General features: G+C 41.7%; 1 protein-coding gene across 1 annotated transcript in view; it reads right to left on the bottom strand.

The window, feature by feature from the left end:
• Window positions 1-371: 371 nt before the first annotated feature.
• MTURN (maturin, neural progenitor differentiation regulator homolog) overlaps window positions 372-13115 on the bottom strand; it is a 29243-nt gene continuing 16499 nt past the window's right edge. The window contains exon 3 of the mRNA XM_061198644.1: window positions 372-5729. Within this exon, the coding sequence (XP_061054627.1) occupies window positions 5619-5729 (111 nt within the window). The 3' untranslated portion in view covers window positions 372-5618. The remainder of the gene's footprint in view (window positions 5730-13115) is intronic.

Raw genomic sequence — 13115 nt, 5'->3', positions numbered from 1 at the left:
GAAATGGTGTCATGTCATCGTAGAATGACCACAGGTTTCTAACTGGTGCCATGAAGGATTCCTAACTAGGATGGGAAAAATTCTAAAGTTCGAAGGAAGAGTGGAAAATTACTAAACACCAGGTACAGCATCAGGATAGATTAATGTCTCCAAATACATCAATTATTAACATCTGAATCATATCAGTGGTTCTTGTAATCACTCCTCCCTCCCCATCCCCCTGCCCCCACCCCCCCACAGCCAGGCTCCAACATCAGTAACCACAAAGCTGGCTGATGGTCCCTATTCCCGGTCCTCCTTTATAGCAAGTTAGGCGTCCTTTAGGACCAAATGTGGTGGAGAAAGTAAACAAGAGGCAAATAGCAGCAGAGTTCGGAAGGCTCTTTAATAGCAAGCGTATGGTAATTACATCGTTGGATGAGATCCTCACCCTCAGGGGAGAGAGGAAGGAGCAGGTGTGCACAGGGTTCAATTTCGCGTTTACACTGCTGAAGCATCTAATGAAGGGCAACGATTTTTGGCAACCCATTTCACAGTTTTGTAATTTACAAGAGATTTCTTTGAAAGGAAATATAAAGGCAAAGAAAGCAGAGACACCCTGCATGAAACATTTCTCACCTAAAAAACAAAACCCCCAAACCATTCCTTGCTTTTGCTTCTTATGTAGATACTAAACTTCGCTCTCTTACACAAATTAAGACTGGTTCACAGATAGTTTCAGGTTTTCCCTAGAACTGACGACTTACTTTCTCCTCTAAAAAGCTGACATTTGTACAGAGCACTGCTCTGTATCTTATCTGCCTAGCTATCAGAAGGTACTTAAAGTAAAAAATGAATCTGAAGAAACAGAAAAGAAAAAAAAAACCAGGCAAAGGCAGTTTTACAAGGAACAGACTGTCAGCTCTCTCTGTGGTACTGAATAACTTGAATACAGAGTTCTCAGAAAATTAAATGTTTATTTGTATGTGGCCTGGTGCCTGCTTTTAACTTGGGCCTATTCAGCCATACCGTGCTTTAAGTAGACTTTCTACAACATGAAATGCTCCTAGGTCCTCTATTTTTGTAATCCAAATTTAAATAAAAATACCAAAGACAACACATTATTTAACAATTTGCCCAATGAACACGAGCTATAGATATTTTACCATGGACACCACGTTGCCACGGATACCAGTGGCTACCGGCATTCTGGCAAGTCTGAGAATTATTCTGTATAAAATCTAAAAGACTTCAGCCTTTCATGCCATACCTGGTATCACCAAACCAAGATAACTGCTTGTGTCTTTATGGAAGAGGATTAGTTTTTAATTCAAAAAAATTTGAGGCTTCTCTGATAATCTGAAGACTAAGCAATCAGGCAATGACATCTCTTTGGAGTTAACACTCACTAGAGGGAAGAGGGATCTGTGATCCACTTGAGTTTTAATTGTGCTCTTTTACAACCCGGAAGCGTGGTGGAGTAGGTGGGCTCTGCCCTCTGGCCGGCTGGGGCATTTCTGATCTGCAGCCTCCTCTGCAGCTGACAGCGAGGTCAAGTTTGGTTCCCGTTCTGCCTGCCAGGTGATTGGAGCCCCTTTCAGATCTGTCAGCACTTTGGAAATACAGGCTTCTCTGGCAGCTGGTTTAGTGAGGAACAGAACTCCACCAGATTTGCAAGACACCCATTGTCTCCTTGGCTGGGGGGCATTTTTAAAGCCACAAAGCCACCCCCGACAGAGGGCTTGCCTCTCAACATGCAAGCAGTCCCTTTGAGGAAAGCAGGATCCTGGTGAGATAGCCAGGACAACAGTTCTCTTGTATTTTATATGATAACTGCCTCTTGCCTTTATATTTATTTAAAAAATCAGACCCTAACTCTCCCATTCTACCTTACTCATCTCCTCCTACCCCAGGTTAAGTCCTGCCTATTCCTATGTGTCTCGCAAACCAGGAGAAATAAGATCTGTTCATACCACAGCTTCCCAACTTGTACATTTTAACATGAGGCAGATTCCTAAAATATAAATTCCAATGATGCTCTAGTATCACAGCTCTCCTAGGTCCATACACTTTGTGCTCTTATGAAACAGAAGCAATATTTATAGACATGTACTTGTGCTAGGGAAAGGTTTCTGCTCCTACGTGGAAACACAGTGACTACGAGAGGAGAGGGGTTTTCACTTAAGGACACTGGAAACCTCAATTCTGGCACCAGGACACAAGGAGAATTCCTAGATTAGAGACTTTTCATGTTCTAGGCATGGGGAAAAAAAGCACTATGTGTTGCTGGGGGCCTGGGAGACTTGAGTGGACACCGTAGTGTCCATGGTGGTGGCAGGCATACTGTGGGGTCTCACCTCCCTCCAGAATCTGCTCTCCGACTCCCCGAAGTCTCCTTGGTATGATTATCAGGCAGGGAAAGTAACCAGGTAGCCACTAGAAAAATGTCTCTGTGATTCACTCAAACCTGGGACCAAGGTTTTGGAACGTTATCACAGGCGTGACTTCACAGCTAGCCCACAGTGATCAACAAGCAATCAACCATTCCCCTATTCACACACACACACACACACACACTCATACACTCGGTCACTTTCTCTCTGTTACTTTTCTTTCTCTCTACTGGATGACACGGCAACAAAGTACTCATCTCTCACTCTCTTCCAGCTATTCTTCATGCAAATTCCCCGTCTCAGTTAAGTTAAACTTACCCTACTTCCAAAGCCCCAGTCTGTCAGAGCACAAGGTAAATCCATACCTTCCACGGCACAGCAGCCAACTGGGACAAGTATTGATATGCTTTTCATATCTCCGGGGCCCCCCTTTACCCTCTCATCTAAGGACAGAATCTCATCAGCCCCTCAGCATCAGACCCGAGGGGGTTTCAACACTCAAAGACCAACACAAACATGTTCTAAGGTCATCCTGTGGCCAGGATCCTAAGGACAGCAAGATTCAAAATGCATTTCCTTCGCATTTCTCGAAAAGTTTCCTTGATTGCTGCTCTTCATACACACACACATAGTAAGGCAGTTAAGGAAGGACAGTGGTTCAAGCAGGAAGGGCCAACACCCCTTTCTTCAGGCGAGTTAAGTGACCTGTCCAAGGGCACGTACGTGGTCACTGGCAGAGCCAGGACTAAACCCGGGTCTCTCTCCTGATTCCTGGGTCTACGCTTCTCCTGTGGCACCACACTGCCTCTCGGTAGGTGCGTTTACATGTTTGTGAGAGTCGGAACTCGCCTACCCAGGGAACCACTTCCATAACGAGAACCACAGGCTGCCTGCGTCCCTGAGCGGCCAGGTGAAGCTCTGCACTGAGCCAGCTCTGATGCCACCCACGACCCAAACAGAATCCACAGCGCAGGTGAGTGTGTACATGTGCATGTGTGTCAGCATGCACTGGCCGGGATGCGCACAATCAGAGAAAACGAAGCTTTAGAGGAAACAATCTGATTCGCAAGGCCCTTTGGGGTTTTGCCTTGAAAATAAGTAACACACAGCGATGTTCTTTCCTACCCCTGGGGCAGAACAAAGGCCAGATTTCTCCTCGGCCCACTGAATGGCTGAGTCTGTCTCAGCTCAATTTTTATAAACAGAAAACATTCACGTAATAGTACCACAATGCATTTGGTCAAAGCCTAAACACTTTTTTCATAAAATACATTTTATATGTCCATTCCATTTTCAAACATATGTAAATTTAGATTTTAAGCCTCTACGTACAAAATTCCAGTTTACCTTTGAATGGAGCAAGCCAGTCAAGCTTCCTCATTTCGGTGGCAGAAGTCGTTCTTTCGGACTACTGTGTGAACACGGAGCTTACAGACGTGGGCTCTACCTACGGGAGGCATAGCTCCCAATCACCTGTGCTCAGGTTCAGAGCCAATCAGAACACAGGCAAGGGAGCAAAGCACGGAATCCGCTTGCCCCACTGGATAAAACCCCAAGGTTTGTTTTGTTAACAGGCTACTCCAAAGGAAATTCATTTCACTTGAAGTTAACCTTTAATATGTTTTTCCAAGAAACGAAAAAAACATGAGTACTGAAGCACGGATGGAAACCACGAAATTATTTTACCCGATGACTTAAAACTGTAGGACACCGTTTTACCACGAGCAGCTGTACTCCTCACGGCACCAATCAATTAAACAGAAAATGTTGAGATAATCAGGTTTACACCAACATGCCTGGAAGATATACAAGACTCCCGTAAACTCTGTGGCCTCTGCTGCTTTATTTTTTTTAATCTAAAATTTTGACAACCCAACAGGCATGTGTGTGCATGTTAAAAACAATTCCACCCCAGATGTTATGTTTAGTCAAGTGTTGTAAAAGAGGCATTCTGCATCTTTTATTAGAACCAGAGATGCAGAAGGGTCTAAGCAAAATGAATGTTTTAAATAATTCCATGTTAGCATTGCAAAGAATTTCCCCCCTCAGTGTGTGTTGCTAAATGATGACAGCAGTGTTTCCAGTTATGATAGTAGTTGTTTCTGTGAGTTGTCTGAATATTTGATCATTAAAACTTCCCTTCTGAACCAAGCTAACCCACGATTAAAAGATTCCCACCTTCATACCACTTTAAAACTTCACTGCAGTTAGGTTCCTCAAAGCACTTGATTACAATTTTTAAATAAATTATACAGTGGGATCCTTTCTTGACTTTTTTTTGAAGAATAAAAGTCAGATTAAGAAAGTAAAGAAGGATTCCATCATATTTTTAAAAAATTTATCCTGGTTTATTTTCCTATTAAATTCATCTATGGCTTCAAAGTTTAAGTGGCACTTGGATTTGGGATGTTTTCATGATTTAACAAGTTGCCATCTTGTTATAAAGAAAGAAGGTAAATGTTTCATTTCATATGTGGGGTGGCTTATAAACATTTTAAAGAAATCAATAATTTATGTCACCCCATTTATATTCTCCACTATTAGACTTTAAAAGTGGCTTTGGAATCAGCATGTTTTAAAATAACTGAACATGCAAATAATGTTTCTACCTAACTATGAACCAGTTGCTATATATCTAGGTAACTCAGTAATGGCAGAACACTTAAACAAAGGCTTCTTTGCCTCTCTTACCCTCTTAATCCAAAACTAAGTAATTCTCCTTTTCTGCCCTTGTATTTGCACTTGTGCAGTTTAATGACTAGATATTAAAACTCATGCTTTATAAGCAAAACCTTCCATTTTCATACACTTAAAAGGTACATAAAAAGTGCAGACTGCATTTCTTCTCTGCCATGCTTTCTCTCAATAATGTCACCTGTGATGACTCAAAACATATCCTTAATACATTGAGTTCTCTACTTTTGAGTCAGCAAATGTTAGTTCTCCAACATAAACTCAAGAGAGAACAGTCAGCCGCAAAACGGACTCTAAATTCAAAATGGCAAAGGTTACTGAGACAACTCCATAGAGACCCACTGAAACGGGAGTAAAATTCAGGTCACTTCTGAGCAAAGCTCATCCCTGATATCGTGTGGTCGTTAAAAAGGTATTTCATTTTAATTTGGATGCTGGGAGTCAGACGTCCTGTTTCGAAGTGCTATTGCAAAATGCTAACCCAGGAGCTTGTGACCCCACCTCCGGTACCACAGGGCCCACTCTCCTTCTCAGGTGGGAGCCCTTGGAAGTCTACTGCTGACTGACCCCCATTTGGGGGTGGTCCGCCTCTGGCTCCTCCTCTTCCACGTCCGCACTGTACTCTTCAAATGCGTCGTCATCTGCATCCGGAAGCCCCAGTAACTACAGGGGAGAGAAGAGAAGCAGCTGTGAGTGCCAAATGGCCCACAGGCAGGAAGACAACCAAAGGCATCTGATCCAAATTCAACAAAGGGGGCAAGAATATACTGTGGAGAAAAGACAATCTATTCAATAAGTGGTGCTAGGAAAACTAGACAGCTCCATGTCAAAGAACGAGATTAGAACACTTCCTCACACCACATACAAAAATAAACTCAAAATGGATTAAAGACCTAAATTTAAGACCAGAAACCATAAAACTCCTAGGAGAGAACACAGACAGGACACTCTTTGACATAAATCGTAGCAATATTTTTTTGGATATGTCTCCTAAGGCAAAAGAAAGAAAAGCAAAAATAAACAAATGGGACCTAATGGAACTAAAAGCTTTTTCACAGAAAAGGAAATCACTGACAAAATGAAAAGACAACCTACTGAACAGGAGAAATATTTGCAAATGATATGACTGATAAGGGGTTAATATCCAAAATATATAAACAACTCATACAACTCAATATCAAAAAAACAACCCAATCAAAAAACAGGCAGAAGACCTGAATAGACATCTTTCCAAAGAAGAAATACAGATGGCCAACAGGCACATGAAAAGATGCTCAACATCACTAATATGAGAGAAATGCAAATCAAAACCACAATGAGGTATCACCTCAAACTTCAGAATAGCTATTACCAAAAAGTCTACGAATAGTAAATGTTGGAGAGGGTGTGGAGAAAAGGGAGCCCTCCTACATTGTTGGTGGGAATGTAAATTGGTGTAGCCACTATGGAAAACAGTATGGAGGTTCCTCAAAAAATTAAAAACAGAACTACCATATGACCCGGCAATTCTGCTCCTGGGTATATATCTCAAGAAAACAAGAACACTAATTCAAAAAGATACATGTACCCCCAATGTTCATAGCAGCATTATTTACAATAGCCAAGATATGGAAGTAAACTAAGTTTCCATCAACAGATGACTAGATAAAGAAGATGTGAGTTACACACCACACACACACACACACACACACACACACTGGATTACTCAGCCATAAAAAAGAATGAAATTCTGCCATTTGCAACAACGTGGATGGACCTAGAGAGTATTATGCTTAGTGAAATAAGTCAGACAAAGACAAATACTCTGTTATTACTTATATGTGGAATCTAAAAAATAAAACAAATGAATGCATGTAACAAAACAGAAAAAGACTCACAGATATATAGAACAAACTCGTGGTGACCAGTGGGGAGAGGGAAGGAGGGAGGGGCAAAATAGGGATGGGGTAGGGGACTCAAAGATACAAACTACTATGTGTAAAATAAATAAGCAACAAGAATATATTGTATAGCACAGGGTAATATAGCCACTGTTTTGTAATAACTTTAAATGGAGTATAATCTATAAAAATACTGAATCACTATGTTATACACTTGAAATTAATATAATATTGTAAATCAACTATACTTCAATAAAAAAATTTCAACAGCACTTAACAGGAATTAGCACAGTAGCTATGGATTTCTCATGGGAGTCAGCTACCTCTATAATTATTTTCATAAGCTTATTAGATGGAAGTGTCAATCGTACAATGGATTGGTGCCCAAAGGACCAGGTTTTACTGGAGAGCCTGGAGATTCTCTACTTTTAAGTATCATCCATGTATACACAAAGACATAATATCTATGCACACACACACATATCTGGGCTGTCAGCAGTAGTACAATGAACAGTGCTGACTATCCCATCAAGATGTTAAAAATCTATTCTCCTCTACATCTTCTTCTCTAAAAATGCATGTTGCTATTATTCGTAACACACATATAAAAATATAGAGACTACTGAAATGTTCAACAAAATGGTTAAATAAATTATGGTACATCCATAAAATGGAATCTTATATATCCACTTAAAATACTATTTTTGAATTTAATGATATAAAAAATGTGCTCATGTGTGTAAAAAGAACATGATAAAAATTGCATTTTCATTATGATACAAATTTTTTAAAAAGTATACACAAATGCATAGAAAAAAAGACTTCAATGAAATATATCCAAATTTTAAGAGTACTTTTTTAGGCAATGTGATTATGGGTAAATTTTTTCCTTTTTATCTTTTTGTATTTTCCAAATGCTCTATAATTATCATCAGGGAAATTCACAATAAATACACAGTAAACGTTTTCTTAAAACACTGGCTGGTCCTGGGATAGAAACCGTGAGTGCCCTTTGCTGGGCCTGATCAATATGGACGAATGCTCTAGTGCTGGCAGGAAGCCAAGGCTGCAGGCATCTTGGCCTTGTCTGCCATCACAGGGATGCCGACCCACAGCATTTTGATGAAGCTTTCTCACATGGTAGCCCCTTGGTTGACCATTTTCAGGCAACTTCACTGAATGGCCCTATGATCCAAACACTAACTGCATTAGGACAAAGTGAGATGGACCATTCCATTTACCCTGCATTGCTTCCCAGGGCCCTGCCACCCACCCCCCACTTTCCATTCCCTCCCAAAGGCTTACAGGAGGAAAGGGTAAGCAGAGTCCTGATCAAAATAACACCTTTACTCTGAAGTTCTCAGACCACAACTCTTGCAGGTCTCAGAGAGCCCTCTGAACACGCTCAGGACAAAATCATCTGCCAGGCATTATGGGTCATATGATGCATGTGGCCTGCCAAGGCACCACGGCCAACTGCAGGCACGTGCCTTCCCCTTAGAGCTCAGGGCTATAGCTGTCTCAGAGACACTGCTGACTGGGGGGAGGGGCGGGAGGGGCGCATCTCAGCTTGTTCGCATAGTCTGCACCAATCGTATAGTCTGCACCAATCTCGTGTGTGCTGGGGAGAAGGGAAAAGCCCCTTTCCCCTACTACTGTCTCCCTTCCATATCTTAGCGGGTGGAATAAAAGGTAAAGTTTGCCTCTAAAGAGGGAAAAAAATGGCTGGTTACAATGAACACCGATGACTAATATTTTGGTGTTCAAGTTTATTTCAAGAGCTGCTAGATGACACAGCAAGGTGAAAGTATCAAAAGAGTGGTAACATTTAAATAGTTGATAAAATATAAATATTTTTGCCACTACCAAGAACTCCAGAATCACCTAAATGCCAAAAGAAGATGCATTAATTCAATAATAAATGTAACTCCTCATTGCACTGAAGGGATGCTCCTTCAAAGAGGAATGGTCAATGGGTTCCTTCTCAGTTAACAAATCTGACTGGATGCCTGGAGCCTTGGGTTCAGGAGGATTCTGAGGCTCAGTGGGAAAGATCCTGGCCAGTTAGCAGTGGCTGTCATGGGTACAGGGGGCGCAGTTGAGGCATGCATCCACATATTTGCCATCTTGTCCTAAAGTGACATGCCATTGATTATTGTTTTTCATAATACGTTTAGATAATTCACATGGACTCAAACTGTAGGTACCCCTTAACACCCACCCTCTCCTCAGCTTAGGGTGGCTTGGTAGAAGAGGTTCCAGCAAGCCAAGTGTGAAACCCTTCCCCTCTCTCCTCTTCCTAGCTCTGTACCTTACCTTGATGTGAATCCAAAGCACATAGTTCTAGGTCTGTAGCATCAGCCACATGGGAGGCCCTTCCCTTTGGCAGGAAATCTTCAGATGCTAATTTGAGAGCTGCTCTCCCCCTGTCCTTAAAGGAGGGAGAGAGAAGAGAAGCAGCTCTCAATGGCTGTCAGGACGTTTAAGGCACCTTAGCGGAGAATCTGAAGATTTGTTGAGAGGCTGTGTGGAAATGGCACTGGACCTCGCATCGGGAAGCCAGGGCTCTAGTTGGGGACCACTGCCTTTGCTGAGCCTCAGTGTCCTTCTCTGTAAAGTGGGAACCATGACACCTGCTCTACTCCAGAGAAACTATGGAGATTCAATGAGAAAGTGCATGGGGCCATGGTCTGCAAACTGTAGAGTCTTATGTGAATTATCTAATTACATTATATTATCTTGCTTCTCATTTTAAAGCACAGCCAGTTCAATTATTCAAGGGGAGTTACTGCTGCATCCGTAGACTGTCTCCAGACCCTGCTTCTTCCTCTCTCTTCTGCTGGGCTTGCTTCTGGACTGCCTCATTGTTAATTAGTACTGTAGGAAGTAGGAAGAGAACTAAGAAACTCAGTTCTATCAGCCTCTGCATTAGATTCTCAGGCTTACGTTCCATTGAACCAACCAATTTTGTCACACTTCGGATTCAATAATAATAGTTTATATTGGTTAAGTTACTATCTGCTAGGCACTGTATAAGCAGCTTTTCTGTACATTAATTCCTTTGGTCCTCATAATAACCCTATGGGGTAGGTACTATTATTATCTCCCTTTCACAAAGAAGATCTGAAGATGTTGAGTAAATTTGCCCAGAGTTGCCCAGTAAGCATCAGAGCAGGATTCAAACCCAGGCCAGCAGGTTGTAGACATTACACGCCTAACCGCCAGGCTACCTGGGAGATATCCTTCCAGCTGTCCATGCTGCTCCTATAGCTGGAGCCTTCAATGTTTTCTACTCAGTAATACACTTTAAAAAATTCAATATGCAATGTTAATATCAACATTTATGAGTATGTACAATTTGGAAGCATGAGGAGGAAAACAGAAAAAGCACAAGAGCTAGAATTTGCCTGGGATTCCAAAGGACATCATACAGATATGTAATAATCTAGCATTCCCACCTCTTTCTCCATTCTCATTTATGGTAGGTAAGTCTAACTTCTGGGTTACCAGAGGCAGGGGTGAAGGGAGGGAAAATTGGCTGAAGGCAGTCAAAAAAGGACTAACTTCCAGTTATAACTTAAATAAGTACTAGGGATATAATTTACATCATGATAAATATAATTAACATTGCTGTATGCTGTATAAGAAAGTTGTTAAGAGGGGCTTTCCTGGTGGCACAGTGGTTAAGAATGTGCCTGCCAATGCAGGGGCCATAGGTTCGAGCCCTGGTCCAGGAAGATCCCACATGCCACGAAGCAACTAAGCCTGTGCGCCACAACTACTGAGCCCGTGAGCCACAACTACTGAGCCCACGTGCCACAACTACTGAAGCCCATGTGCCTAGAGCCCGTGCTCTGCAACAAGAGAAGCCACCGCAATAAGAAGCCCGCGCACTGCAACGAAGAGTGGCCCCTGCTCACCACAACTAGAGAAAGCCTGCACATAGCAACAAAGACCCAACGCAGCCAAAAAAAAAAAAAGTTGTTGAGAGTAAATCCTAAGAGTTCTCATCACAAGGAAAAAGTGTTTTTTTTTCCTATTTCTTTAATTTTGTATCTATATAAGACCATGGATATTCACTAAACTTACTGTGATCATCATTTCATGATGTATGTTAGTCAAATCATTATGCCATAAACTTATACAGTGCTGTATGTCAATTATATCGCAATAAAACTGGAGGGGAAAAAAAAGAATAGATTGAATAGCCAGATTGGAAAAAAAAAAATTTAATTTCTGGATCCAAATTTTTAAGTCAAGAATTCATATCAGAAACAGGAGTATAAACAGACTGGGAAGAATCCTGAGTCCTTGCTTCTACTGCACCCACACGCTCTTATAAGGGAAAGGAGACAGGCCAAGAAATCCTGTCAAGTATATTTAAATCGCTCCTGATACTTAGAGTCATTCATTCTTACTTCAGTAAATTTTTTTTTCAGTTGACAGGAAAAAATCTTTATGATCACTCTGGACAACAGTGTTGGCATTCCCAGGGTCTTGCTTCTTCAGAACAGTCTCTGATCACATAAGAACTACTGGGGCCCACCCATCCTAACAGGGTTGTACCTGGTGGAGATGCCAACCCTTGAGAATTAAAGCTCTTCAGACCCAAGAGAGTATCAGTTTTCTGCAGGACTAACTCCAGGTCTTTTTGAAAGTGTTATAAACTAGTTGAGGCTCTATTCAGTTGGCACTTAGTACCTGCTGTCTCTGAAGGTGGCACTCACTCAAACACCTGGGCTAGAGTGTCTTTATAAAAGAAGGGGAGATAGTATCTAGGCCCTAGAGAGCACAGGCAACCAGCTAGGCCTTCAGGGCTTCCAGTAAGTGCCCTGTGGCTTTAGAGGTTCCTGTAAGCTCCTTCCAGAGGATTCTTTGAAGCAGCATTTCTCACACTTTGCTGTGTATATGACTCACCCAGGATCTACCTAAAATGTAGATTCTGAGTCAGTGGGTCTCAGGTGGGATCTGAGATTCTGCTTTCCTAACAAGCTCCCTGGTGACGGGGATACTGCTGGTCCAGAAACCACACTCTGAGTATTGAGACCCTAAAGCATTTGGGGAATTTGTCACGATTTATCTTAATGATCCATGATGCTGGTGGTACCAAGAAACCTCTGATGGGATCCTGGTCAGTCTGTCTTTTCGATAATAGAGAAAAAAAAAAAAAAGGGGGTAGGTGGCAAGACTGATGTAAGACCCAAATGGGCAAGAGTAATAGGTACCCTCTTATTTTAGGGGCTATCACACGTTCTACAAAAGACAAGGGTTTGAATGTTCACCATATGAGCAAAAAACAAATGCCATGATAAACTTAAATTGTCAACATTCAATGTGTGTGTGTGGTTTTGTTTTGGTTTTTTTTTGGATGTAGTGGGGTTTTTTTTTTGTTTTCTTATCAATATTTTTTACTGAAGTATAGTTTATTTATAATGTTGTGTTAATTCAATGTGTTTTTATTAAAACCCACACTTGTGCATAATCTTTCCTACCAGACTTTCTGACCAACTGGGGCAGCTTCCCACAAGTGGATTCTCTCTCTTCTTCCAGACTCTTGACCAGACTAGAAGAGTAGAAGCAAGAATTGAACTTTTTCTGGGTCACAAAGGGTTTTCCTGTGGGGTATAATCCCTGGCTCTCCAGCCACTAGTGGCAATAAAAAAACAACCACCACCAATCTTGCTCATGCCAGTAAGACAGAATTAAGGGAATTTTTCTGGTGGAAGGATCTCTGTTTCTCAAGAGAAAAAAACGTGGAGTCACACAGCAACCCCAGGCAGGGGACCAGGGTCAATCAGAGTGAGAAAACCTGGGGAAGCACAGGCTCTCACTCCCGGTAGGGCCATCAAAGCAACAATGAGAACCTGCTGTATGGCACAGGGAACTCTACTTCACTTCGCTGTACAGTGGAAAATAACACAACATTGTAAAACAACTGTACCCCAATTAAAAAAAAAAAAATAGAACATCAACCAAAACAGCACAGAAAATCGTCATAGCAACAGGTGCCTCATGACCCTAATGTCCACAGTGCTAGAAAGAGGAGGAGTAATACTCCAGGAAAATAGAGTAAAGCTTTGAGAGAACTGAAAGGCAAAGATTAGTTTTGGTTTTGCAGCTAACTTGGAAATGGTAAGTTCTCTCTTCTTTTGTGAACTGTTTTCTAGTG

Source organism: Eubalaena glacialis, chromosome 8 (genome assembly GCF_028564815.1).
Source record: "Eubalaena glacialis isolate mEubGla1 chromosome 8, mEubGla1.1.hap2.+ XY, whole genome shotgun sequence".
NCBI classification, from domain to species: Eukaryota; Metazoa; Chordata; class Mammalia; order Artiodactyla; family Balaenidae; genus Eubalaena; species Eubalaena glacialis.
Note: the sequence above shows the minus strand (reverse complement) of the source record. Positions and strands in the feature narration are given on the sequence as shown.